The sequence below is a fragment of the Chiroxiphia lanceolata genome, chromosome 5, assembly GCF_009829145.1.
Source record: "Chiroxiphia lanceolata isolate bChiLan1 chromosome 5, bChiLan1.pri, whole genome shotgun sequence".
In the NCBI taxonomy this organism is placed as follows: Eukaryota; Metazoa; Chordata; class Aves; order Passeriformes; family Pipridae; genus Chiroxiphia; species Chiroxiphia lanceolata.
Window position 1 is genome coordinate 45,443,718 of NC_045641.1, and position 26,562 is coordinate 45,470,279.

At 42.5% G+C, this 26,562-nt stretch overlaps 2 protein-coding genes across 2 annotated transcripts; one reads left to right on the plus strand and one right to left on the minus strand.

Moving 5' to 3' along the window:
* Positions 1-3,787: 3,787 nt before the first annotated feature.
* On the minus strand, positions 3,788-16,408 carry LOC116787387 (collagen alpha-2(I) chain-like). The gene is made up of 4 exons (XM_032688954.1): positions 16,307-16,408; positions 15,742-16,266; positions 8,362-8,432; positions 3,788-6,833 (listed from the first exon to the last, which is right to left on the minus strand). The coding sequence occupies exons 1-4, from the start codon at positions 16,406-16,408 to the stop codon at positions 6,773-6,775; spliced, it is 759 nt and encodes a 252-aa protein (XP_032544845.1). The 3' UTR covers positions 3,788-6,772.
* Positions 16,409-17,616: 1,208 nt separating this feature from the next.
* SOCS2 (suppressor of cytokine signaling 2) lies at positions 17,617-26,097 on the plus strand. The gene is made up of 2 exons (XM_032687937.1): positions 17,617-18,066; positions 19,008-26,097. Exons 1-2 carry the CDS (start codon positions 17,922-17,924, stop codon positions 19,454-19,456), a joined length of 594 nt encoding a protein of 197 aa, XP_032543828.1. The 5' UTR covers positions 17,617-17,921; the 3' UTR covers positions 19,457-26,097.
* The last annotated feature ends 465 nt before the right edge of the window (positions 26,098-26,562 follow it).

The following is a 26,562-nucleotide window of genomic DNA, read 5'->3' on the forward strand; positions in this document are numbered from 1 at the left end:
ATCAACTGGGTTGGAAAAGACCTGCGATCATCAAGTCCAACCCTTGATCCAACACTGCCGTGGTTACTAGACCATGGCACTAAGTGCCACATCCAGTCTCATCTTAAAAGCCTCCAGGGATGGTGAATCCACCACCTCCCTGGGCAGCACATTCCAATGTCTGATTACTCTCTCTGTAAAAAATTTCTTCCTAATATCCAACCTAAACCTCCCCTGGCACAGCTTAAGCCCATGCCCTCTTGTCCTTCTGCTGGTTGCCTGGGAGAAGAGACTGACACCCACCTGGCTACAACCTCCTGTCAGGGAGTTGTAGAGTGTGACAAGACATAGTAACTTGTCCTTCAAAATCACCCAGCGTTCCCAAATACCTGAGAACTTCTGTGTGCATTTGTGATTCATGGGCAGTTTTTTTGTTTGTTTAATTCCCAGCTACTGCTCAGTGAGGATGCTACAGCTATTCCAATTTATATATGAAGTTCTTTGCGTCTGCAAGGTAATCACTGAAGACTCCCAGCTCTTTGTAGCTTACTTAGGAGGAAGGATTGACCCTTTATTATATAAAATGCTTTAAATTAAAGAAATTTGGTCTGATTCTACCTCGTTGCTTTAGCATTTTGTAGTGCTTAAATGTTCCTGCTCTTGTAATATTCTATGTCATCTAGCATTTTTTTCCCTCAGGAAAAGGCAATTCTTTGTTCCAATCTACAGTTTTAGGCATCGGCCTTCTGATAAAAAGGGCTGGCTTGGAACATTGTGCCTCTGCAGAAATCCCAGTGACTTCATAAAGCCTTCTTAGCAGATCCTTGTAAATAACCAGAAAATAGTTACTTCTCATACAGGATACATTTTTATTGCATTTCCTTTCCAAAGCAAGCTGGATAACCTAAGAAGGTTTTTGTTTCCTCTGTTAGTTTAGTGCCATTTTGCCAGCATGTATTATCTACAGATTTTGCTAGAAGTTGAGGACTGTATGGAGCCTCTTATCTTGGTCATTGTTAGTTTCTAAAGTTATCACTAAATCACCTTTTTTTCTTTGAATATCCTTAAATTGTGAAAAAAGTGATGTTGGATGTGTGTAAAAAGACTGCCTTTAAATACTTAAAGCTAGTCTAAGTGCATTTTTAAATCTGAATGCCGGGTAGCTGATAATGGTTTTTCATTGCTCTGTTGTGCTTGTAAGATATGAGTCCATGCTTAAGCCGACATCAGCCAAGTGATTTTGGCTCCATATTAATGATGTGTTACTCACATAACAAACATGCTGTTCTGGAGGAATGTCTGTGCTGCCTATGCAAAGGATGTCTGCTTAACTCTGCAAGTTCAATCACATGAACATAATTGTGGGGTTTTTTCTGCCTAGAATATAACTTTTAAAATAGTTTGTAGTAATTTCTAGTATAACAAATTTTAGTATTTTCATCAATTCATGGTGCCTGGTACTAACACTGGCACATAACTGAGATGACATCTCTTGTGGTGTTTTGTTATGTTCCACAGCTTAACTGCATTGAGCCCCCTTTATTTTTAGAAAGCTGAGACCTAATTTGTCACTTCAGTGTAAGAAAAAATATTCTTGGACTAACTTAAACTTTCAGTTATTTCCTCCCCCCCTTTTCTCCAATACTTTTACTTTTTGCTGCCTAATACTGCTAAGACATTTTGCTCTACAGAGACCTTCTGTTATGGCATTTATCTGTTCACGCCTAACCCTGTTTATGATCAAACATCTACAATCAGTGTAGAAATGCTGGATTTCTCAATGTTTCCCAAACATTTTTGGATGCTTTCCAGGCACTTAGAGGGCTAAAAATCTATTATGTACTTGATTCCTATCTTTAAAGTACCTTATCTTCTGACCAGTTTCTGGAAACTGAGTCTAAAACACCTGTTCACTACATATGTCCTCTGACATTTTATTAATTCATAACATTGATATTTTATCCCTGCATTGCGCTGCCTCTTTCAATATTTCTCTGTTTGCTTCTACTAAATCTTTTTCTGGGGTCATCTGAAGCATGACATAATTAAAATACTACTCTCACAGTAATTTGAAGCTCTCTTCTTGATTTTCTAGGTATCAAACAACTACATAAAGTTATGTTTCTCTTCACTTGAAAACTTGGAATTCAAAATTCATCCACCCACTTGATTCTTGTCCCACTTCTATGTAAAAGGAAATACATTTGAAAGTTAGTTTGGGACTTCTGTTTTCTGTTGCTCTTGCTCCTTGGAATTGAAAACTTAAATTGCATAAAATTCACAATGTTAAGTGTACTCTGGCACTTGATATGCAATTTGGGGCACTTACCCTTTTAGACTGTGTATCAAGTAGCTGTTAAGTGTTCCAGACCATGTTAGTTCATTGCTGTGGATAGTATACAGTTGGGTGCATCTTACTGATTGATTTTTGGTTTTTAAATGTCTCACTACAAGTTTCCTCAGGCCTTGCTTGCCTGCATGCCTTTAGAAACCTCTGTTTCAGTCAATTATCAAAAATCTTGTCCTTAATTCAGGGTATCACAGAATTGTTAGGGTTGGAAGGGACCTCTGGAGACCATCCAGTCCAACCCCCCCACCAGACAGGGTCACCTAGAGCAGGTGACACAGAAATGCATCCAGATGGGTTTTGATGGTCCCTCCAGAGAGGGAGACTCCATGACCTTCCTGGGCAGCCTGTTCCAGTGCTCTAGAACAGGAATTCCGACCATTTAAATCGCAGTTCGATTTATCCTGATGCCTTCATGAAAAGAATTCTTTTCATGCCCCTAGTAGTTAGCCCCGAATTAAAAACAGAAGATGCTTTTAAGACCAGTCTTTTCTGTGTGCCACTGCTGATGTTTTGCAGATTCTGGGTACCACCACCAGGAGGCAGCCTTGTCCAGGAACGGGACTGGATCTGGCAGAGATCCTCCAGGACTTGGCTGTGTGGTCAAATTTAACCAAGAGATGGGAGTAAGCTGCAGTTCTTTACTTAAATTTTAAGTACTTCAGAAAAAGGAGCTCCCAAGCAGGTCCGAAAGTGGTTGGATTTAAAGGGTCAAAGGTTCTTACGTGGGGCTTGCCTGTTTGCTTTTAATTTTTGTAAGGTGTCTCAGAGATGTATATTCACGTTTAAACCAAAAAAGCTCCACCCTCCCAGTTTGGGAAAAAATGAGTCGACAGAGGAGCATGTGACAAGTGTCATGTCTTTATATTTCAGTTCCTCGCGAGTACAATAAAGGCAGCAGTTACACATCCACCCATCCCTCCCTCCCCACCCTTCCAGCTATTCAGTCCTGTAGGAGAGTTCTCTTCTTGTCCGTTGCTGTTGTATTGGGTCTGAACTTTATCTGTCATGTCCAAGTTCTGTTGTACCAGAGTAAATCGTTGTTGCAGGTCCATTATAAGTCACAGTACTGACTGCTGTTTAAAGCCAGCACTGCATTTCTCAGTTACTCCAGTCTTTATGAATTTTAGCAGCTGCTCTGCTGTAATTTCTCATGTGCTCATTCCATCCTCAAAACCAATACAAAGTTATAAAAGACAAAATAGATGTAGACTGCATTCCTCATCTGTAACAGAGGATGTATATTTTATTTTAATGCTACGATATAGTAAAAGTGACTTAAAGCAAGCCCACTAGTAACCAGAATAAAGAAACAAATCGTGTAGCCACAATACATAAAAGTTGGATTCATCTCCAGGATTGAGACAGCTACTAATTAGACATCAAAGCCTGAGTTAATCTTCGTAGGCTCCCCTTATAGTCAATTGACATGGAAAAAATACCTACACAAGGCAGTCGATCTTATTTTAACATTTTATTGTATAGACTGTGTCACACAATTGTTCTCTGGAGGTACATTTTCCTTCTCTGTGAAGGGAGGATGAAGATGAGATTCAGATGTCTGTATTGGGGCAAATGAAAGCAGTCTTTTTTTTTTTTTTTAAATTTAGGAGAGTATCTATGTAAAAGGAAAATACTTCTCTTAAAATTTGGATAGAACTATTTTTGCTGTTTCTGCTAGCCTTCAACAGTGTGTAGCCTGTATATAGGAAATCTTGCTTTTCTATATAGAGTAATTCACACACATTTAATTTGTCACTTTAAATAAATTGTGTGTAGGTTTTTAATCTCACTTCGTATTTAATCAACCCTCCAATTCTAAAAGATAATTAAGCTATTTTGTTTGTTTCACTCAGTGTGTAGTCACAGGAGAAATAAGATATGTATCTTAGTAGCACCTCTTCTCTGCAACTGTTACCTCGAGGTACTTCTAGAAAAATTACACAATAAATTATGGTTTACTGAGCAATTTGCCCATAATTATCTGAAAATTTAGATACAGTTGACAAAGATTGTTAGTTCCACTGTATGTAATGACAGCAGCTGGGACACTGCAGATCAGACAGTGGGAGCAATGTGGAAGCTGCGTGAACTAAACAGCATGTTTGGCCAGCAATTTTCCATTGCATGGCTTCTGGAGAAGTAAAAGTTTATGGCCTGGTGTGCCACTTTAGTAAATGATGTAGGTGAGAAGTGATAATCAGTATATCACAAAGTTTTTCATCACCTAGAGGCACCTCAAGAGGTTGGAATGGTCAGTAGAACTGAGAAACTTTGCCAACTGGTCTTTATGAAAAGTAAGTAATACAGAAAACAATTGTTCTAATATTCAGCTTTACTGCTTGTCAAGATGATAAATAGTCTCAGGTCAGAGGTGGTCTACCTTTTTATATAAGGCCAGTTTTGACAACCACTGAAGTTTACAATTCCTCAGCAAAAGAATGTCCCTAGCCAGTAAAATATGAGATATTTAAAAAAAAAAGAAATTCTGGAAGAGCTGTTTTTTAGTATCTTTTCTGCTAGAACTAATAACATTCTAATCATGTAAATACCACAAAAAAATTCAATGAACAGTGAAAAGTGATTGTTGAATTAGGCTACTGCATTAAGCTATTACCAGGTAGAATAAAGTTTAACCTAAGTAAAAGATTAAACTATTAAAGCAGGACGCTACTGTACAAACAGGTATTTCCTACTCACTAATGGTAACAAAACAGAGCTTAACAGTTTCAAGCAAAGATCAGTGTTTCTTAAACACTGCTAGTCATTAGCACTAAGTTTTCTAAACACTGCTAAAGTTTCTTAAACACTGCAAGTTTCTCATTCAAATATGTTTTATTTGTTTAAACAAATAATAAGCCAAGTAGCATTTTTCTGAAGTTAACATCAGCAGGAGTTACACTGCATCAGAACTGTGCTGCAGTAGTGATCCTCAGCATCTGCTTTAGTTAAGACACACTGATGATTTCAATTGAATAATTGAGGAAAAAAGTTTCCTTGACCCCTAGTTAATTAACATTTGGTTGGTATAAGTAGCATAAGGTTTCATATTCTTCTTTTTAAATTTATTTTCTAATTTTTAATCCTGACTGGTTTCACTATGGGTTCACTTGTTATTTTCCAAGAATAGATGTTTATAGAACTCCCTTTCCCATGTGCTATTTTTCATACAGTTAAAATCCTGGCATTGGTGATGGGGAAACTGAGGTTGGCAGTGAGTTCCACAGAATTTAGAATTTTAAGAAAAAGGATTTCCTATCCAGAGTAGAAGACCAGTGCAAGCAAAATTCATGGAGAGTTTACCATAAGCAGAGGTAAGAAAAATGGCAGAGAAACCCCCTCTCTAGAGCATGTATTTGTACCAAATCTACTAAAATAAACATGCTGTATCTTGGCTGCATGGGTTACAATTCATGGACTTTATGTGGCCATATTTGTTGAAGAAAGATTTGAAGTGAGCCCAGAGAGGCCACTGGTAAGGCACACAATGGCCTGTGAAGAGAAGAGTGGTTAGTACCTACACAGTGCTTAGCCAGTCCTTGTCCAGTGCAAGGACAAAAGCTTGAATTGCTGGAACTTGGTCAGTGTTTTGTTTCAATATGACCAAGATTTTAAGTCATGACTTTGTGGAAATGACACAGGAAATACAGTGATGCCTTTATCCTGCAGTCAAAACGCCTGTCTGTGCTTTACCATGCCACAGTGGCTCAGCAGCAGGCAGATGCTTGGAATCCCTCTGAGCTCGTCCTTACTGCGGCAGGCTGGGGAGCAAGCTCAAGCCCCAGCTGCTGCTCCCCACAACTCTTCATTACCTCCCCATGTTCCACCAAGCCCTCTTTCAAGCAATGGCTGCCCACTGCTGCAGGGAGAGTCTGCACCAACCACTGCTCCTGATATCATATCTTGTTTGACTTCACGCTGCCTGCTCTTCTAAACTGCTCGAGCTGTGCACCCTCAAACGTGACCACATGCCAAAACATATAACACACCCCCTCACTTTCATGCTAGGAAAGCACCCTTCTCACAGCCTGTAATACAGTTTCACGTAATTTCAGATACTTCAAATTATCTAAAAAGATAACACAAAAAAACCCAGAATGGCAAGTTGGATCTGTAGGGGCACCAGAAAGAGTCCAAAGAGGACTGCGTGATGTGAATATGGGAGTCTCCTCAAGAGGGAACTAGCCCCAGCTAATGTGAATATAAGCCATATATGTTCCCCTTATATTCCCAATATAAGTCCTTCTTAACATCAGGGACTTTTTTTTTTATTATTATTTAGAAATACAAGTATGCCCTCTGAAATCAGGTAGTGTGAACCCACAGCATTTTTGCAGATTACCTGAGCTTAGCCTGCCTTTGGTCAGAGTACCAAGTGTGAACGAGTCTAGCACAGGCTTATACAGACACACAAAAACAGCAACTCACACGCATAACTACTGTTCTCTAAACAACCTGAGTCGTGAAGATTCTCCAGTCCAGTTCACAGATGCCCCTGTTGAGACTCCTGTAAAATTAAAAGGATTTTTCTTCTGAATAAAAAAATATACAGAAAAGAAAGCGCATTTTTGTAGCTTCAAACAAAATCTGGATTTAAGAGCAAGCATCTTCTTACACAGTCCGTGTTGGGGTAAATGAACCATACCAAAGGTCAGTAAATGTCAATGTTCTGTAATTTTCAGCCTTCAGAGGATCAAAGAAATCTAAAGAAGTGGTTCAAGTTGAGACATTTGGCAAAATAATGAGGTGGAAAGCTTTCAAAGTTTTCTGGAGAAAAAACCCTACAGTAATTGGACATAATTCTTAAAATCTTCATTTAGGCATTACTAAATAAAAATGCTGTTTCCTTTTCTGAGCTAATGAAATGTCAACAAAAGAAAATCGTGGTATAAAAACCAAAGAGCTGTTTTTCAGTTATTTTCAGGACATAAGAGGTTTGTTTAATCAAAAATCTGTGACACTAGCAAATAAGCTGTTCACTTTAAACAGTTTGACAGGTGTTGTTTTAGTTTTTGTTTGGTTTGGGGTTTTTTTCATTTTCAGCTGTATTGTACAATAAATTAATTTTGCTAGAAATACACTACCAGTTCAGCACAGATTTTTTTTTAAACAATTAATCTCCTTACCTGGCATACTTTTGTTGCCTTAGAGCAGCCCAAGGAACTGATCTTGAAAATGCCCAAGGAGATTAAAAGATAAGCTTCAGTCGATTGTTGAAGGATAACTTAGAACCCTAACTGATCAGTCATTTAGGGAATTTCATTGTTGTTGCTTCACCTCTTCAATCAGCCAGTCCAAAGGGATCTCATTAACATCTCACTAGTACCTCTAAGTGGGAATTTTGACTAGATTGTCACAGCTTCCAGAAATAATCTATTTTTAAGTGCTAAGTATATAAATGCAAATTGAGTGGAAACAGCTGTTATTTACATTCCGTGGACACGTGATTTCAGTCCCTGATGCACAGGGGAAGAAAAAAAGCCACTGAAAGACTGAAATCCATTAAAGAAAATGGAAAAATAGGGATCTAATAAAAATACATGCAATGGACCATATTGTCAGGTGGCATAAATTGGTAAAGCTTTACAGGTTTGCCACCACAACATTATATAGCCCACCTGCCAGGAGGATGTGAAGAGCTCCGTGTATTTCTTGGAGAAAGTGGGGGGAGGAGTTGAAAGAATGAATACACTGAAACAAAAGCATATGAACAAATTCATGTTTCAGCCTTTTATGCAGTGGCTAACAGAGAACCAGGCTGTTTTCAGAAACAGTCTCACAGAACAAAGCCCCCATTCACAACAAGATTTTGCTATGGACTTATGTTAGTTTGAGATTATGTTCCGGAAAAATCACAAAAGCTTCTGAAAAATGTAAGGAGCATATTCTAGACCAGTGTGCCTGAAAGTAGAGGGCTGCGCTGGAGAGAAAAGGAAGCATAGTGTGAAATTTCCCCCTTTCAATGAACCCAAGCTTTTTACGAGCCTGGCAGAGGCCCTCCTGCGTGTCCTCTCTACATGGCCCCCTTCAGTTACCTGGAGCAGGTCCCTGCTGTCATGTGTTCCACTGGAAAGCTCACGCTCCCTCCTGCCACACCTGCTTCTATCTATAACATCACCAACGACCGCTTAGAGTAGAAAGAAGTAACAGACTGTCCTCAGAAAAGGTTAGGCATGTTAAAAAACATACACAAAACACGGCTGCTAATTTCATTTGGACCAAACCCACTCAGTCAAATCAGCAAGAACGTGGGCCGGAGAATTAAAAGTGGGATTTTTTTGCTGGGATTTTTTTCCTTATAGGAGGAAAAGGAGTTGACATACTCAGCCCAGTTAAAGCTCAAGCACCACAGAAACGTTGATTCTTAAGTGCCTGTTGAATGATTCCCTCCAAGATTAGTTCTGTTTGACTTAGGATTGCTTTGTGCCTGCCAGCACACAAAACCTGTCATAACCCAGGGAAAGGTGGAACAGAAATTTCATTCTCGTTCCATTTCAGATACACTCTTGCCTGCTGTTCTGTCCTACGCAAACAATACATCCAATGTCTAAATGCATCCTTTAGTTCCTTCCCAGAATAAAGACTGATCTACAGCAGCAGGTTTTGCAGCTTCCTTCCACCTAGCATTATGTGGCATGAAATGCTGGGGAAAAAGTCTACTGTGCCTCGGGCATCTTTCTGGATCAAATTTATTCGCAGAGGGATAATTTATCAGAGAAGTGAGCTCTGAAGAGACTACTAAACACAATGTTAAAATTTTGAAATACAGAGCAATAGCACTTGAAAGTCAGAAAACATGTCTAGCCCAAGCTCACACTTTATAAAAGGCTTTGAATATTTTGTAATAATTATGGATATTATTTCCTCTCCTCTGTTAATTTATAAAGACAGAGAGATAATAACAAACTTCAGCAAATCTGAGTCTGGTTACACCGAGCCATCTGTTAATTCTGGTATATGGCAGTAGAGGGCATCTAAGGACTTCAAGTCACATATGGTAAGGGATTAAAATCAGATGGCTGAAGGAGTTAGTTCGTTCACCCCACCCCGTGACATCTTGCCACCTCACAACCAAACAGCTCTCGAAGCTGCTCCTGAACGATGGCAATTTTGAGCCATGCTGAAACTGGAGTTGATCTTAACACACCAGACTGAAAGCTGAAGTTGTTTAGGAGGAGATGCAGGAGTTAATTTTTCTTCCCTGCTGGAAGCAGCGGTCTGTCAGAGCCACAGGAAGGATGGTTTCAGACACAGTACAGGGGGAGATAGTAACTGCCTCAAGCAGTTTATCCAATTTTATCTACTACCGTTTGAGCTTTAATTTCCACATACCTGGCAAAACTGCTTACAGGAGCAGCAAGCAATTCTGGGAATGACAGGCCGTACCAAGAGAAGGCAAGCTGTGGACCAGTGCTCTTTAGTTAACCAGAAAGAGTAGACCTATGTCTACTTCCTCTGTTGAGCCTAAAAAATGCCAATCTGTCTATCTGGCCTGTGCTTCAGTCCTCCCAACATGCTAATCAGTTATAGAACAATGCCTCGAGCCATCCTAACAAAAATCAAGCACAAATCCTGACAAATATAGAGAAGGTAGTTAGTTGGCAGCTAGCACTGTTTTCTCATCATCTGTCCAGGTTTGTGTGACATTCCACATCCAGCCTCTCTCTGTACTGAAGCAGGGAAAGCAGCCATGCCTATCTTGAGCCAAAAGAAGCCAACACGTCAGAGGCAGGTTAAGTTCATTACCTGACATTAGCACTTAATGCACTAATTTGAAAAATGTATTTGAGCCCAGCAGCATATTCACATACCATGGGCAACATATTTTCAATTAACTATAAGAAGTTTAAAATTATATAAACACATTAGTAAATGTTGATTAGCCTGTTATTCAAACTTCTAATACAGCAACACAGCAGGCCTTATGCTGAAGTCTATTATAGCCTTAACCTGAAATTTAAAAGTGGCTCATGCCCAGGAAAAGGTTCTACAACTCATTTAATGATCCACAGCACTCCTGAAATGATATTCATGTGTCTGCTCTCCATGGCAGCACTTTCAATCATAAACACTTAATTGCGGGAATTCATCCACAAGGCAAAATAGTTCTGTGTGAATTAAACCATCTTTAATATAAGAACTAGAACAGTGATTTTAAAATAATCTTTTTCTGATGGGAGGCCATTTATTCACAGACATATAACCCAATTTTTTCTTCATCTTCATTTTCCTTTGTACTCAAATATCTCCCCTTTAGAGATAGCCACTTCATCACCTGTTTTGGTTTTCCCTATTAGTTTCAGAACTGACTCTTTGCCAACAAAGGAACTTTAATTGCTTAAGGATTGGCCGAGCACAGCAGAGCTGCCTTCATGCCGTCTGTCAGGAAAACTTTTTTCACAGACATTACTTGCTCTCTTTTACTTTGGGAAGTAGGACTTGCAACTGGAAAGAAAACAGCTCAAACCTCCTCAATCTTAAAAGGCTTGTTTTTTCTGGCAGCATCTAGAACAAGAATGCAAGATTTCACAGTGCTTTCAGTTGTGCTATCTCTAGGATTTTTCTAAAACAAAGTGTATGTTTCTCTAAAAATCCAGAACTTCAAAGAGCATGTTTCTGAACATGCGTATGTATAGATGTATGTGTATATATACACCTATATGCTCTTTCTCAGCCAAAAGAACAAGGTAAATAAATATTACAGTCACAGCATCTTATACTATAATCTGAATATTAAAATCCATAGCATATATTCTCCTAGTAGTTGCTTGAAATGAGCGTACCAAAATGGTCCTTTCCAGCAATCTTTTTTCTACTTTTTTTCTACTTACAGCTTATCCTTCAGTAACTGTCAGCAATATTTAGCTAGTGTTAGTCAGAGTGAAATTGGATAATTCACAAAATAACAAAGTAATAGACCAGAATTCTGCTGTTTATAAAGAAGTCTAACACAGTATAAAGTGAAAAATGCTGTGTAAATTATCTTCTTTTTTTGTACTTAGTACCCTGTGTCACCACATTCTACTTTTCCTTTACAAGTCCATCCAAATTACTTTCAGTTATTTTGGTTTTACTTAAAATTGTAAATAGCAGAGAAACTACATTTAAAGCACTACATTTAAATATTTTCACTGAAGATCCTAAGTGTGTCTAGATAATCTCTTACTCACTGCAGTTGAGGCCTTTAGTTTTAAACAGTAGACAGCACATGATGAGGTGAGAGCTGGACTTAAATGCCACCTTTTTCTGGTCAGTTCCACGCTTGTCGCTGGTTATTTACCTATCCACTGAACCAAAGGAAATGATCCTTTGTTATCTCAGTGGTCTCTGAAAGAAAAGAATCTGGATGTTATTTCAAAGTACTACTCTCGTAGTGCCATCTCTTGATGGTTTGCTTTTAAATTAAAAGCGCTGATTTTCTTTTAGAGCACCCCTGATTCATAGAAATTATTCACTGAATTTTTTGTTATTCTCCTTTACCAAATGCATATTCTCAAGAAAGACAAGCATTCGCATCTGAAGTGATAAAAATGACAGTAAATAGGGTGGCAGCTGGTAAGTAGTAAAATTATCTGGTATAAATCATAATTTATTTCATCAAAATATTCCTCAGAAAGCTGGAAAGAGCAGGGTGACCCCATTTAGAAAAACACTTGCTTTCTCTATGCTTTATTTATTATGTTTTAGGAACTCTTTGTGAAATAGGCAAACCTTCCTCCTGACTGCTAAGTGAGAAATTCTCTAAGTTCACATTGCAGACCTTGTTTGTGGTGTAGAGCTATAGTTAACTCATTCCAATTTGCTTGAACTAAAGGCTCAATATTCATATTTCTCTGCTCGAGAACCAGACTGTAATCCAGAGAGGGAGGAACCGTGGCAGTTGTACACCGTTATTTAGATCAGTTCAGGTAAACAGTTGTCAAAATATGGTCAATAAGAAGAGATGTGTCATATGCCATAGCTGGCCTTTAAACTAAAGGGGATTTTTTCCTGACCAAATGGTATGTCATAGATAATGGATATTCTGTGCTGCAACTTTGGGAAGTAAAGATGGAGACAGCAAGGAAAGGCCTCTTGTATTCTTCCAGGTAGCTAGATAAATCTAGCTTAATAAATCAGTAAGTCTTTTCAGCATATCAGAGCAAATTCAGCAAAATCAGCTGGGTCAAAAACACATTACCCCCTCCTCTGCTTATATCATATTATATAAATAAATCAGCATGCTAGCTCTCCAGTAAATTTGGCATACTTCTCAGGAACAAAGTGAAAATAATTTCTAGCAACAGGCACTTTACAGGACTGTAAAAATGTTTTTGCCTCCTTCCTTGATCATGAAAGGGATTTTTGCCTAAAGGAAAAATAAAAAATAAATTCACTCATCCCTCCCTGTCTTGGGCACATATGTTTGAAATCAAGTCAGGAACAATATATTCTGCTGGTGATTTTCAAGAATTCTTAATGTTCATGTTTTCACTACTAATGTAAAACTCGATTAAATATATCTACAATCTGGATGATATACATTGAGAATCAAAATGTTCAGGAACAGTAGAAAGGATCTGGGGGGAAAAAAAATAGAGATTGCTTAACTTTGTGCCTTTCATCCCCAGTAAGGTGATATGCCTCTAAAATTGACTCAGAAGCATTCATAACTGTATATGTACAGGCAATGTTTGTCCTAGAATTGCTACCCCAAAACACACAGATTAAAAATAAATAAAGCATTGAGTTTGAATTGTACTTAAATATTTTAAATCCCCATTTGTATACAGTTTTCGTATTTGTGACTGTTTAGAAGAATTACTGTTTGTTATATGGCAAAGTAAAAAAACCTTATTTTGTTTACATGAAGGAAAGCTAGGTTTTCAGAATCTGCTCTTTTTTCTCCATTTCACATCTTTCTCCTACTCCATTCGAATTTTTACACAGTAAAACATTTAAGGCAGACCAAGCCTGTATTAAACGTTCCAATGCCAAAGAAGCTCAAAAGTAGCTTTAAGTTGTTTCATGCACTACATATGGCCCAGAGTCCCAAAAGTAATTTAATTTAGTCACCTTTTCTTACCCTTAAAGCTATTTTCTTTTCTTCTCTCTGACTGTATGGAAGACTCACATAGATAGAAGAGAAAAACAGCAACTAACATTGTTGAGAGAAACAGTGAAATTCAAACATACTTCAAGGAGCCCATAGCACTTATGGAAGTCCTCAAGCCAGAGAATAAAGGTAACTGTGAATCAGAGTACTCTTATGAGGTGCCAATATTGTCATTTAAAGACTGATTTGCAGTTTTTAAGTTTGAATTTCATGACCCTTGTAAATTTATAAGATATTTAGTGCTGTTTTTAAAAGACAGTAAATTCTCTAGAAAAAAAAAAAATTAACAGAACTCTGTTTAGGAAAGATCCTGCTGATATACCGCCTATTGAATTTTTATGCTACCTTTTTCATAACAATATCGTAAGTTTTAAGCAACAAATATTTATTACATTCTTCTGTTCTTGTTTCTCATTCACCACATAAATCATGGTCTTCCTCTCTCTGCCTTTATAGCAGCCAGCTGTGGTTTTAGAAACAAATTATTATGACTTCAAGTGATGAATAAACAGCAGAAGCAAGGAAGTCTGAGATACTATCCACATAAAAATTCCATTAATAACATAACATAGGGAAAGAGAACTACAGCAAAGCTGTAAAAAAGCAGCTTTGCACCTAGGCAAGATGCATTCCATTTCTCCAAGATGCATTAGTGAACTTTAAATAAATAGCCCTAATTTGAACACTGTGATATCAAAATAACACATTTTTGAGCAAAAGCTCTGTGCCTGCATATATGGAATTATTCTAGTAATAAAACCAGATCTGTATTAATTTTTTATTGTTCTTGTGAAAATAGCAAAGCCAGTGCCATTCTGGAAAAATTAATATAAGTTTTATGCAAGATCTCACATCACCGGTAGCTGAACTGTCAACTAAATTTCAAGGAGTACAAATGTATTCTTCTCCCCTCTTCACATCTATCCAACAAAAAGTTAGTGGGGATTCTGCAAGAGTCACTGGAGGCTGGATCTGAGGCTCTCTGAATTGCACGGACAAAAACAGGAACAAGAATGACCTTCAGGACCTAAATTGTTTTAAACCATTTCTGAGAATGCTTAAGAAAGACCGTGTTTGTTCCTCAGACCTCATTTTAAATCTGTGCTGCTGCCAGTGATTAAAACCACCTTTTTTCATAAACTGAATAAATTAAATTCAAAAGCACCGAGGCATGACAAAAAGGTGAAACTATACTGACCAATATTTCACTTAACAAAGTAGATTTTTTTTTTTCTCAGATGAATCTGCTTAATTACTAAAGACAGCACTTAATTTTTAAGATAACTATTAACTCTCTTATTCCCTGATGCTTAAGAATTATAAGCAATAGCTGTTACAAAGTCCTTCACGAACTGTTTTTTTTTTATTGTTATTATTTTAAAGAAATGTCGAATTACAGGCGTTACTGGGGAGTACGACCCAAGGCAGCGTGTCCCTATGGGAGTTTTCTCCGTGCAGAGGAGGTGCCCCCGCTCCCTCAGCCAGACAGTCCAGCCTAATACATATTCATTTACCACTCTGATAACAAAGGCTCCCTCCCCCCTCCCGGCCTGATTTTTAAGGAGATTATTTTGTACTTTTTTTTTTTTTCCCCCCCGAGGGCTTCAAAAAGACACCCCTTAATCCTTCTCCCGTCAATTCGCGCTCCCAAACACCGCCGTGCAATTTGCAGGGAGCCCTGACCTGCAGATAAGCGCAGGGGTGAAACTATTACGGCTACTTTTCCTTTGTTTCCCCTCTTTTTTTTTTTCCCATTTTTTTTCTGCGTGTGTGTGTGTGTATGTGTGTGTGTGTGTCTTTCTAAAGTTGGCTCGGGGCCGCCCGGGCAGCGACAGAAGGTGGCTGGTTACTGAGCAGCACCCGCGGCGCAATCAATCATCTTTACGCCGAAAAACAGCTTCGCGGTTATTAAAAATAATAATAATAATATTAAACAAAAAAAATAATCGGGGCGGGGGTGTGGGGGGGGGAGAAGATCGGCGCGCGCATCGGCGAGCAATGGCTGTTTGTAGCAACGAGGTATTTAGCGCCGGAGGGTGAAGGGGGGTGGAGACCAGGGTGGGGTGTCCCAGGAGCTTCGGCCGCCGCAAGTCCCTGGCACGGAGCTCCTGGCATCAGCCCCTGACGCGCTCCCGGCCCTGAGGGCGGGCCCCGCCGCCGCGCTCAGGTGCCCACGGCTGCCGGCGCCGGGCAGGCCGGGCACCCCTCGCCCCGCCGCCCCGGCCGGGGGGGCCGCGCTCAGTTCCCGCCCGGTTACCTCAGGGGGTCCCGCCGTGCCCGGCCCCGCCGGCCCGGTCCCCCCGCGGCCCCGGGCACTGACCTGCGCGTCGCCCGCGGCCCCGCGGGCGGAGGAGGAGGCGGGGGGGCCGCGGGGCAGCATTCGGCGACCGCTGCCCCGGCGTGACAGGGGCGGCGGCTCGGTGCGTCGGCCCTGGCTGGCCGCGATCGCGGCGGAGGCGCCGGAGCGGGTTCTGTCACATGATGCGGTTCCTGGAAAGTTCCTGGAAAGCAGCCTTTGTATGTAACCATCCCGGGAGGGGGGAGCGGCGGGGGCAGGATGCCCTCGCCTCGCAATCAAAGGCGAGCAGACCGCCCGCGCCGGGAAGAGGGGGGGAGCGGAGGGTGTTGTTTCCCCAGAAGCACCATCCTTCTCCGGCAGCCTCTGTTCACCCCAGCACAGCCTCAACGCTTCTCCCCGGCGGCGAGTGCTCTGTCCCTGCGGCCCCGCAACGCCGCCGGGAGCCAGAACAACCTGACCACCCCATCTCCAGGCGGTGGCAGCGGCGGCCCCAGCCCCGTCCCGCCGAACCCGGGTGAGTCCGCTCGCCCCCCTCCGCTCGATGAGCTGCCGCGCTTCGAGAGCGGGCAGCCCGCCTCCCCGCTACCGGGACGGCGCTGCCGACTGGCGGGATGGGGCTCCCCCGCAGCCGACGGCAGGCTGCTCCGGCGCTCCTCGCCCTGGCCGGGGGATGCCCCTCTGCAGCCATCCCCCACCGCCTCGCCGGGGGATGCCCCTCTGCAGCCATCCCCCACCGCCTCCCAAGCCTTCCGTCCCCATCGAACTCCCGCGAGCGGCGGCGCTTCGCGGCGAGGCTCTCTCGGAGCTTCCCTTTCACAAGAGGTCGCGCCCGGACACCGCCGGCAGGGCTGCTCCCACCTGCGCTCGGCGGCCCCGCGCTCGCAGCCGCTCCGGTGACAGGCGCACCTGCGCCCCGTCCCCGAGCCGGCGGCGGGAGCTTCTAAGCGCAGCGGAAGAAGGGGATGGGCTTTGCCAGGGGGTTGCTGCTAGTGCAGATGTTACGATAGAAACCCGGCAGAGCAGCCTATCAGTTGCCACTACAGTTCAATTTGGAAAAGTTTCTAAGCTCCGCCATGGAACTTGTTACGGGAGGAACCACCTCGGCATAATGCCTCACCTGGCGGCTGCTGCGCACCCGGAGGCAGAGACTCGGCCCGGTTCGCAAGCACCAGCGACGGGTCCAGGTCTTTATGGGTCTCCCTCCACACCAGCTAAGCCGGCTAGGCTCCCCCTCACTGGTGCTTGCCCGGCTGTGTATTTGCTCCTGACGTGACGGTGCTCCTAGTAGGGGAGAGGCTCTTTTTGTCCCTCCCGTTCGCTTCAGCCGAGCGGAAAGATTTTTTTTTTCCCTAATATCACATTTAATAGAGCGGGAAAAGCACATTTCCTGCCCCCGCTAATTATATCGCACCCTCAACCACGATGCCTCTTCCCGTTCCCAGCGGCCAGCGAGCCCCCGGAGCCGGCGTTGCCCGCGCACCCGCTCCGCAGTTCCTCGGACACGCAGCTGCCCGAGAGAAGCTCTCCCACCCCGGGAGCACGGCCCAGGCCGGGCTTCCGTTCCTGGAGGTGCGAGTTGGCGTATGATCTTACTGAAAAGCATTACCGTACCGTTCCTACGCACCGCAGCGTGCAACCCGGGCAGGGCCGGGGCTACCCCACTCCGTTGCTTACCCCTCCTCACTCATACCTTTACATGCTCGGCTCTCCCCTACGACCTCCTCCCTCCCCAAACGCCCCCGCCTCGGTGCTGCCGGCCAGGTTCGCCTGCCCCGGCGGAGGCAGCGGCGCATCAGCAGGTTTGCCCTTGCAATAAAGCGAGACCACCTTCGCGGGCCGCCGCCTCCGCCGCGTGCCCGGCGGAGGGGAGCCGAGGACAGGCTCTGTGGTGGGGGGAGGAGATGTCCCTCCCCCGCTCCGCCGCGAGGTGATCTCTCGCCTCGGGTTCCTCCTCTGGATGCTGGGAAGTTCCGAAGCGGGATCGCCAGAAACACACGGGCTGCGAGAGGGAGCGCCTCTCGCGGGGCTCGCCGCTAACCACGCTGTCTCTCCGCTCGCAGGCGGCGCCCGGGCTGGGGACCGGGACCATGTACCCGGCACGGCGCTGAACCCCGCGGCGGCGGCGGCGAAGCGGAGCCCTCCCCCGCCGGCAGCCCCCGACCTGCGTGCGAGCGGGGCCGCGCCCGCCGCCGCCGCCGCCCATGACCCTGCGCTCCGCCGAGTCCCTGGAGAGCGCGGAGAGCTCCCAGGAGCGCTGGGGGCACCGCGAGGCGGCGGCGCCCGTTACCGAGGAGTCCCGTGAGGCGGCGCAGCTGGCCGCGGCTATGGAGGAGCTGCGGCGGGCAGGTAAGCCCGGGCGGCCGGGAAGGGGAAAGCGCCCGGGGCGGCGGCGCTCGCCGAGCCTCCCGGCTCCCCGCCGTCCGCCGCGCCGCGGTCTCGGAGTAGGCAGGGAGCCCCGCCGGGCCGAGAGGGGAAGCGGGCGGCGGGGAGACGCTTGGCCATCGCCGCCCGCCGCTGCGGGGTCGTGCTCCCGCGGCGGAGAGGGGCGGCGGCGGCTCCGACCTTCGGCGGGCTGCGGCGACGGCCGAAGCGAAAGCGCCGGCAGCGCCGCGCCCCGGCGGCAGCCCAGGATCGGCGGCCGAGAGAGGGCCGGGCGCTGCCGCCGGCCGGGGCGGCCGCGGCGCCGCATCCCCTCGGCCCCGCGTACCTGCGCTCCGCTCGCCGGCGTGACGGCGGCTCACCCGGCTCCGCAAGACGCGGGGCTTGGCGGCCGGCGGCTGGAAGGGCTTTTTGTGTCCATCGCCGCCGCGCCAGGACCGCAGCCGCCCCGCCGGAGTTGTTTTCTTACCCCTCTCTGTTTCCGATCGCTACACAAAGCTCATTTTAACAGCAGCCTGCCCGGAGTTGCTGGGCTCTCTGCGGGCTGCCAGCCTGTGCCGTGCGGACGCCGCGCCAGCCCCGGCGGGAGCGCAGTGGGGAGCCGCGGGACGCGTCCCTGCTGCCTCGGGGGCGGCCCGCGGGGTCCGCGGCTCCCGTGTCTTCCTCGCAGGACGCTGCGGGAAAGTTTGTGCCTGTGTATGCATAGATATGAAAATAAAGAGTGACCTGAACGACTCTGTCAGAACGAGACGCATTGTAAAGCAAATGGATTTAAATAGCAAATAAAAATTTTATTGTGCCTGCAGGACTTTAGCTTTCAAATGGGTGACAACAAGTATATCAGCTAAAGAGCAGCTTTTTAAACAAACAGGAATAAACAAATCCCTTTTTTTCTCACTTTTTAACAGGATGGTACTGGGGCAACATGACTGTTGCTGAAGCCAAAGAGAGATTACAGGATGCCCCCGAAGGAACCTTTTTGGTTAGGGATAGTTCACATTCAGAGTATCTACTGACTATTTCAGTAAAAACATCAGCGGGACCGACCAATCTACGTATAGAATATCAAGATGGCAAGTTTAGACTGGATTCTATCACTTGTGTCAGATCTAGACTTAAACAGTTCAACAGCGTTGTGCATTTGATTGAGTACTATGTTCTTATGTGCAAGGACAGAACTGAAACACCTTCAAATGGAACAGTTCATCTTTACTTGAACAAACCCCTCTATATGTCCGCTCCATCTCTGCAACACCGCTGCAGAATAGCTATAAACAAGAGTACAAATCAGATCTGGGAGCTGCCATTACCAACAAGACTAAAAGAGTACTTGAAAGAGTATCAATACCAGGTATAAATATATTTTCTAAATGCCTCTAACATAGAGTAACTTTTGAATGCAATTCTTAAAATCAGCCAAAGAACTCCACATGGAATTCACTATCAAAACAGTGGCAGTTCTGGGGAAAAGGTTTTTATTTCAGATGCCACAAAGGGAGACTTTATGTAGGATAATCCCAACTTGCATCCTTGAGGGTTCAACAAGGTGGCATGCTATTCTTGCAAGGAGAGAGAAGTCAGGAATCTGTCCAGATTGTGTTGCTTTGTCAATGGCATAAAATGCTGCACTAACTATCAAATGCTTACTGAAGCAGTGGGACTGTGAGAGACTGCAGAAGTGGTCAGAGACATATGAGAGTTCACAAGTATCTCACTTGTCTGATTCCAAGATTAATTTGGTGCTGGTGTTCATATAATCCTAAAAGCTTAACTAGATCACACTGTGATAATCTTGCTGAAGTTATGCAACTAATCAAATCCAGTCAGAAAATGATCATGTATTCAGTTTTATTGAACTATTCTCTTGCTTTTCTGCAAGCAAAGGAGTACTGTAAGTAATCAGTTTAAAACATTGTTTTTCAAAGTTCTCTAAAGGCTGACCTTAAGAAGAAATGCCACATCTTTCACAGGAACCCAGTATGTTGCTGATTATACCAGATTGGTATCCCAGAATCCTTAACATGTTAACATCTTCACAGTGGTGATACATCCATGTTATTACTATTAAGCCTTTTTTGGTTGAGGCTTTAAGACTGTAGGCTGCAGACTTGCAGTTGCTCAGTTCCAATGTCAAAACATGGATATCAGCAGTTACAGCTGTCTTTCTACAGTGTAGAATGTTTTCTTCAGCTTGTTTCCCAAAATATGGGGAAATAGGATTTGGGTTTTGTTTGTTTGTTTTGTTTGTTTGTTTGTTTTGAGGTGGTTGGGTTTCTTCTTTCCTTTTTTTTTTTTTTTTTACTTCTAATTCACCATTGTAGCTATCAGACTATTACTCAATAAAGTAAATCAAATTGCACAACAATCTCCCAATTTTTGTATGTATCAATTTGCTATTATTGAGGAAACAGGGCTCTTATGAACCTATATAATTTTCCCAGCTAATACTCAGATAAATGCACATGTATCAGTGAGGATGAATACTCCTGCTTTGCCTTTGTGGTATAGCTGGATTACGTTCAGATTAGTGGCTTAGAGGCTGCCTGCTGAATTCCTGTAGTTAAGTATTAGCATAGGACCTTGCTTTTTCTGTTACAGCAGTCTTCCAAATGGGAGGAGGGGACTAAGACCCTCAGTACCCATTCCTCAGATTAAATGTGAAGTATTTAATAGAAGAAGTACTCAGGATGAGAATAGCAGGAGAGCAGTAAAGAGAGACAAGGGCATAGATTCATCCTCAGTCAACAAATTCATAGTTTTAGCTCTTTCCCTAGCTTATTTGTTAATTAAAGCAAGGACCTGTGCTTGAACAAGGAGGATTGTCAAGACTTGCTATAATCGAGCTCTGCCCAGGCTGAAGTAGAAATAACAAAATAATCTTCTTGTTTTCTTTGTGATTTTACTGCTCTGTTGTACCCTTCTCATAAACTTTGGGGCACTGATCAGCTTATTTGTGGCATCTAAATTCCCAGTATTATCCTCTCAATTTTTCAGTAACATGCTGGCAGAAATGAGTAGCAGAGCCATTCAGGAAAACAAGATACCAAGAACCTGAGGCAGAGTGGATGGTTCCTTGGTATGCCAGATACTTGATATGTTCTCTCTGTGGAAAAGGCAGCTTTTCTCCTCCTCCATGGATTAAATTTTCTGTCCCCATTTTTAATGCAAGCTTTAGTGTAGAAATGGGGGGAGTTTTCTCCTGAAAAACAAAACAAAGGATTTTGTTATGTAACATTTTCCCCATGTCCTGCCAAAACGTACTTGGAAATTTTTCACATTACATGGTGACCACCCTTTGGTTCCCATCCCAGAAGACTTGTATTCCAGGTATGTGTTATAATCACACAATTTTTCTCATCAGTCTTGCTAGGATCTGCCACCCTAGGCTGAGGAGCTTTTCCTGTGAACAGAGCCTGTGAAAGAACCATATGCCTGGGAACACTTTTCATTCTGAAGAATCTGTTTTCTCACAGTTCTTGTCTAGCTCTACCTTGCAGTGAGAGAGCTGCTATATGGAATAACTTCTGTCACAGTTAGAAACACTCTAATCTGCTGCTATGTTAACCTTCCACTACCTTGCATTTTCAGTCAAGGTGATATGCTTGGAGTCTCAATGATAAACACATAATAATTCCTCCCTGGCTAGCCGCTGGTCTGAGGATTTAAAATCATGAATACCAATGCTGGAGCAAGCAGACTGAGAGGATAAGTGCAATGAGACTGCTATGTTGCAAATATAAGAAATAATTTATGGCTTATTGCTGGCAGCCTACTGTAAGCACACATAGGCCAAGTGTACCCCACGGCAGAGCCAAGCTCGGAGGAGCGACATGGGGCAAATGCAGGGAAGCTTGCTGGGTTTCTTGACAGCAGTTCTCCAAAGCACAAGGGCAAACGGTAGGCTGAGGACGAGGAGTGCTAGTAAAGTGAAAGGTGGTGATTCTTGTAAATAATCAAGATTAGTTACTGTCATGTGGAATCAAGTCACCAAACACTAAGCACACTGATTTCATGTCATTTGTATTAATTCCTGTGAGGAAAAGCAGGGTCTGTAGCTATGGTGTGCTCGAAGCAGTGAACACTATTTTAAACAGACTGGAGGGGGAACTAGTCCTCTTTGCATGAAAGCGCGGTTCTTGTCCTCATTAGGATGCCAGTCCTAGGGTTGATGCATTGCACTAGTAAAACTAAACTGCACTATAGCTTGCTGAAAGCTTGGCTTCTTTCTAATGCAGCACAGAGGAAGGACTTGTTCTGCTACAAAAAATCCAAGGATAGCACATGATTGGATTACAGTGGTGCAAAGATCTTGCATGTAGACTTTGTGAATTTTTAGTCATGATCATGTTGTTCAAATATTTTAAAAAAGTTTCAGTGCCTTTTTTCTTTTTTTTTCTCTCTTTCTTTCTGGATGTTGTGGCTTGTTTGCAGCACTAGCTTTTAAATTGCTGGCTCTTCAGATTCCAAAAATTACTTCTAACTGATATATATCATCTTGAATCCTAGTACAGAGTGTTCAGTGAAGCCAGTTTCACACATTCAATGCCCATGAGTCAACCAAAAATCATGATAAGGACTTTAATCCTAAGCCTTTTTTCTCAACCCCATGTGTTGGTTTAGTTTTTAGTTTTTGAGTCTTGAGGTTTCAGATTTTCCAGCTTGTACCTGGAATGTTAGTTGCTGAAAACATCTTTATTTTAATTAAAGGAAAGCTGAGAATCCTACAGTCCTAAAAGGTGATGCTTAAAATAACCCCAAACAACCAAACCAAACATAATTGCAAGATGAATGATGAAAATAGAATTGGTGACAGTATTTCATTTAGCATAAACCTAGCAGAAGTGTGAACTATGGCAGCATTTTAGTTGTATGGGTATTTTCCTGCTGGTAGTGTTATCACCAGAGACAGAAAATGGTTCAAATACAAGACAAATGGGTAGAGTGGAAACGTATCCAAGCAGCTGCACCCAGTAATTTACATTAGAAGTAATTTTATTTTAATCTGATCTCGTCTGTATTGTCCTTATTATATTTTATGTAACCCCATTCTAGATAAACAATATATAATTATTAGCAAGAAGGAAAAATTGCTCACTAGAATATGGGGGCAGAGGGTTTTTTTAATATCTTAAAACAATGCAGAACTTACTCTTCACTAGAAATGATGGAGCTTTATAATCTGAGACTCTTACTAAGTCTCATCACCTCGAGAAAACAGAATCTACATACAGTACAAAGGACAGGGTTCTGTAGTTGCATGAATTCCTGTACCTTAGCCAGCTCCCATGTCTTAGCAAAATGTTCCTGCAGGTAAATTATCTTGTTAAAGATTGTAAAAAACTTTATTTACTTACATGTTCTATTCAAGAGCATTTTCTTGTATTCCTGATAACAATCCTATGGATTTTTCCTTCATATATCAGCTTAGGCTCTAGCGGAAAGTAAGTCGAGTGGTGTAAAGGCTTTGCTCTCCTTAAGCCAAAACACATGATGGAAATGGGAAGAGAGGGGGAACACGTCTAAGGGTCATTTAAAATAAAGTAAAATAAAATTTCTGCTGACTTCACTGTCATTAAAATGAATCTAAGTATCATATTTACTGCTAGAGGAAACAATGGCTTAAGGGATTCTAAAAATGGTATTGTTAATTCTCAATCATAAGAAACTTTATCAAAAGGAGGAATTTTATTTAGATAAAACTATAGAAATAAAAGAAACTTTTAGTATCTAAACCAAACAAATTCCAAATAGAATAACCAGAAATGAGTTGAAAGGTCTGAGCTTGTTAGTTCTTTATATACAAAGGAAGTGAATACGACAAGCTACTTTGGTATCTCAGCCTAGCTCCTGAAAACCACTTCTTTATTAGTGTTAAATTCAGCAGGTCTCATTATTTTGCTAAGCCATTAGCATGACTGAAAATGCCTGGAAACAGCATTCCACTTCAGTCATCATGGTCTGAGCTTGCTTTACAACAAAGTGATTTGCCACAGTAGTGCTGAAATGGAGTGATTTCTACAGTGGGCTGAATATCTCTGAAGGGGACCATGAGGCAGAGTTGGTGCTGCCCAAGGCCATGAAGGATATCGGGTGCTGACCATTGCTGGTCCTTATGTGCTGTCTTAGACAGAGGGCACACTACAAACTAGGTGAAATACAGCTGCCAGGAAAACAGATGAGGAACTACTCTGCTTGCTAAGGAGGGAATTTCATGTCTGAGAAGGAACTGAAGGGAAAGAACGTGGAAGAGTCAGCAGCTTCTGTGAGAGGTGGCACTTCTCACAAGGTGTATCAAATAACTAACCATCAGGATGAGTATGATACTGAAAAGTGTTATTAGTAGAGATTAAAGGTCCAGGGGGATAACAAGTATCAGCACAGTTTGAATCCACATATAAACAAAGTCAGTCTAGATAACCGAATTTCAGGAAAAAAAAAAGCTTCTAGCAAAATCAGTCTGTCCTGGTGCCAGGGTTACCAAAACAGAGGAGGGATTAACTGTGTTTATTAATCAGGTTATCTACAGGGCTTTGAAGCAGCCAGTGCCTCTGCTAAAGTAGAAATAGAAATGTAAAAACATATCACCATAATTATGGTGTTTAATCTGCCTGATAAATTGTGAATTTTTTTCTACTTCGATCCTGTTTTAAAAAGGGATTGCACCTGTGTTACATTTTGTTTTCTTCCAGAGCTGAAGCCACTAACTCTCCAGGAACTGAAATACCAAAATAATACCACTCCTTTGTATGGTATTAAGGAGGAATATAATACCAGAGCAAAAGCTATTTATATTAGCATAGGAGGTGGTTGGGCACTGAAACAGGCTCCCCAGGGAAGTGGTAACAGCACCAAGCCTGACAGAGTTCAAGAAGCATTTGGATGATTATCTCAGGCACATGGTGTGACTCTTGGGGATGATCCTGTGCAGAGTTAAGATTTGGACTCAATGAGCCTTATGGGTCCCTTCCAACTCAGCATATTCTGCGATTCTGTGAAGGCATTCAGTAGGAAAAACTTCAAGCAGATACTGTCCAGGAAAAGTTTAGTGCTGAGTGCTGCAAAGAGCAAAATACATTTAAAAAACCCCCCACAAATTCAGTGGTTCTGTTTTGATTTTTCTTTCACTAGCAGGCAGGGTTTATGTAAGTAAATCTTCTTGATTCTGGTCAAATTGTTCCATAATTGAAGTTTCATATTTGAGGTTTGCAATTTGGTGCACTGTTGGTTAACAAATAATAAATGCAGAGGTATGTTAAATGTGGGGAAAGATTCAAAGCTCCACGCAAATTCTTCTTTTGAGATTATTTGGATCAGGCTTGATAACAGGAGTTATATAGAAAATAGTTGTAAATCTGGTACCTGAAAGCTTAAAATACCTTTTCAGAACACTTTGTTATAGTTTAACTGTATCTTTTCAGGTTGCAGCCCTAAAATAGGATCTGTTCAGCTGAGTCCTGTACCCACACTATGTTTGTCTCAGGGGGGGTCTCCAGATTTGAGAGATTGCTCCAGACACCTATATTACATGTCATACATTTGCTTTTTTCTTACCCAGTGTGCTGTTTGACGCATATGCAGAGCAGAATAAGTTGTGGATCGACTGTTACTGTTCAAGGGATTTAATTTGGTCCATTTTCTTTAGGAACAGAAACAAGACTGAGCTGCAATTTTCCATCTGTAAAGTGGGCAGTGGACTCAACATTTTGTAATTTATCAGCATAGGGTGAAAAGTGGCTTATATTTCAATTAACATCAGTAGGAACTTAAGCTGCAATGATGGCAGTATCTTTGGCTGCATTGGTAGAAAGAGAGAAGTAAGTTAAGAAAGTGAGATCCTTGTCTAACTATATTGCAGTGGAAGTGGCATCACAGCTCCTTCGTGAGCTGAAGTGCTTCAGGCGTGTGTTGTCTTCAAGAGAAACTGTCTGTGAGAAGATAACTGTTTTCTGGAAATTCATCTGTTTAACTCCCCTGATGGAGGATGCAGTGCCTACTGCAGGCTGCTTCACTAGCCTGAATGCAGGCAGGTTTCATTTTGAAAGGGAACAAAATAGAGTAAGTGAAATTGTAGTTGAAGGGTTTGTCCAGTTCAAATTCTAAAAAATGGAAGATTACAAAAAGCAATAATTACTCTCCCCCTAAATAAAACCAACCTTCCAGTCTTTTATGTAAAATGCTAGAGAACCATTTCATATGCTGTAATTTGCGAACAAAATAAGTTGGTTTTGTGAAAAGGTTTCAGACTTGAATCTTAAATTCATTTTAGTTATTTGTCAATGTTTGATTTGCAGGCTAATTAGTGAATTTTCTTTGTTCTCACATTATTAAAATGGTGCTTTACATTTAAAAATAACTTCATAAGTCTGGAGTAAATAATAATAAGAGACTTGTAATATTTCATCTATCTCCTCAAAGCATTTTTAAATTAAAAATAAACAAAGAACTACATTAATTCATGTATTT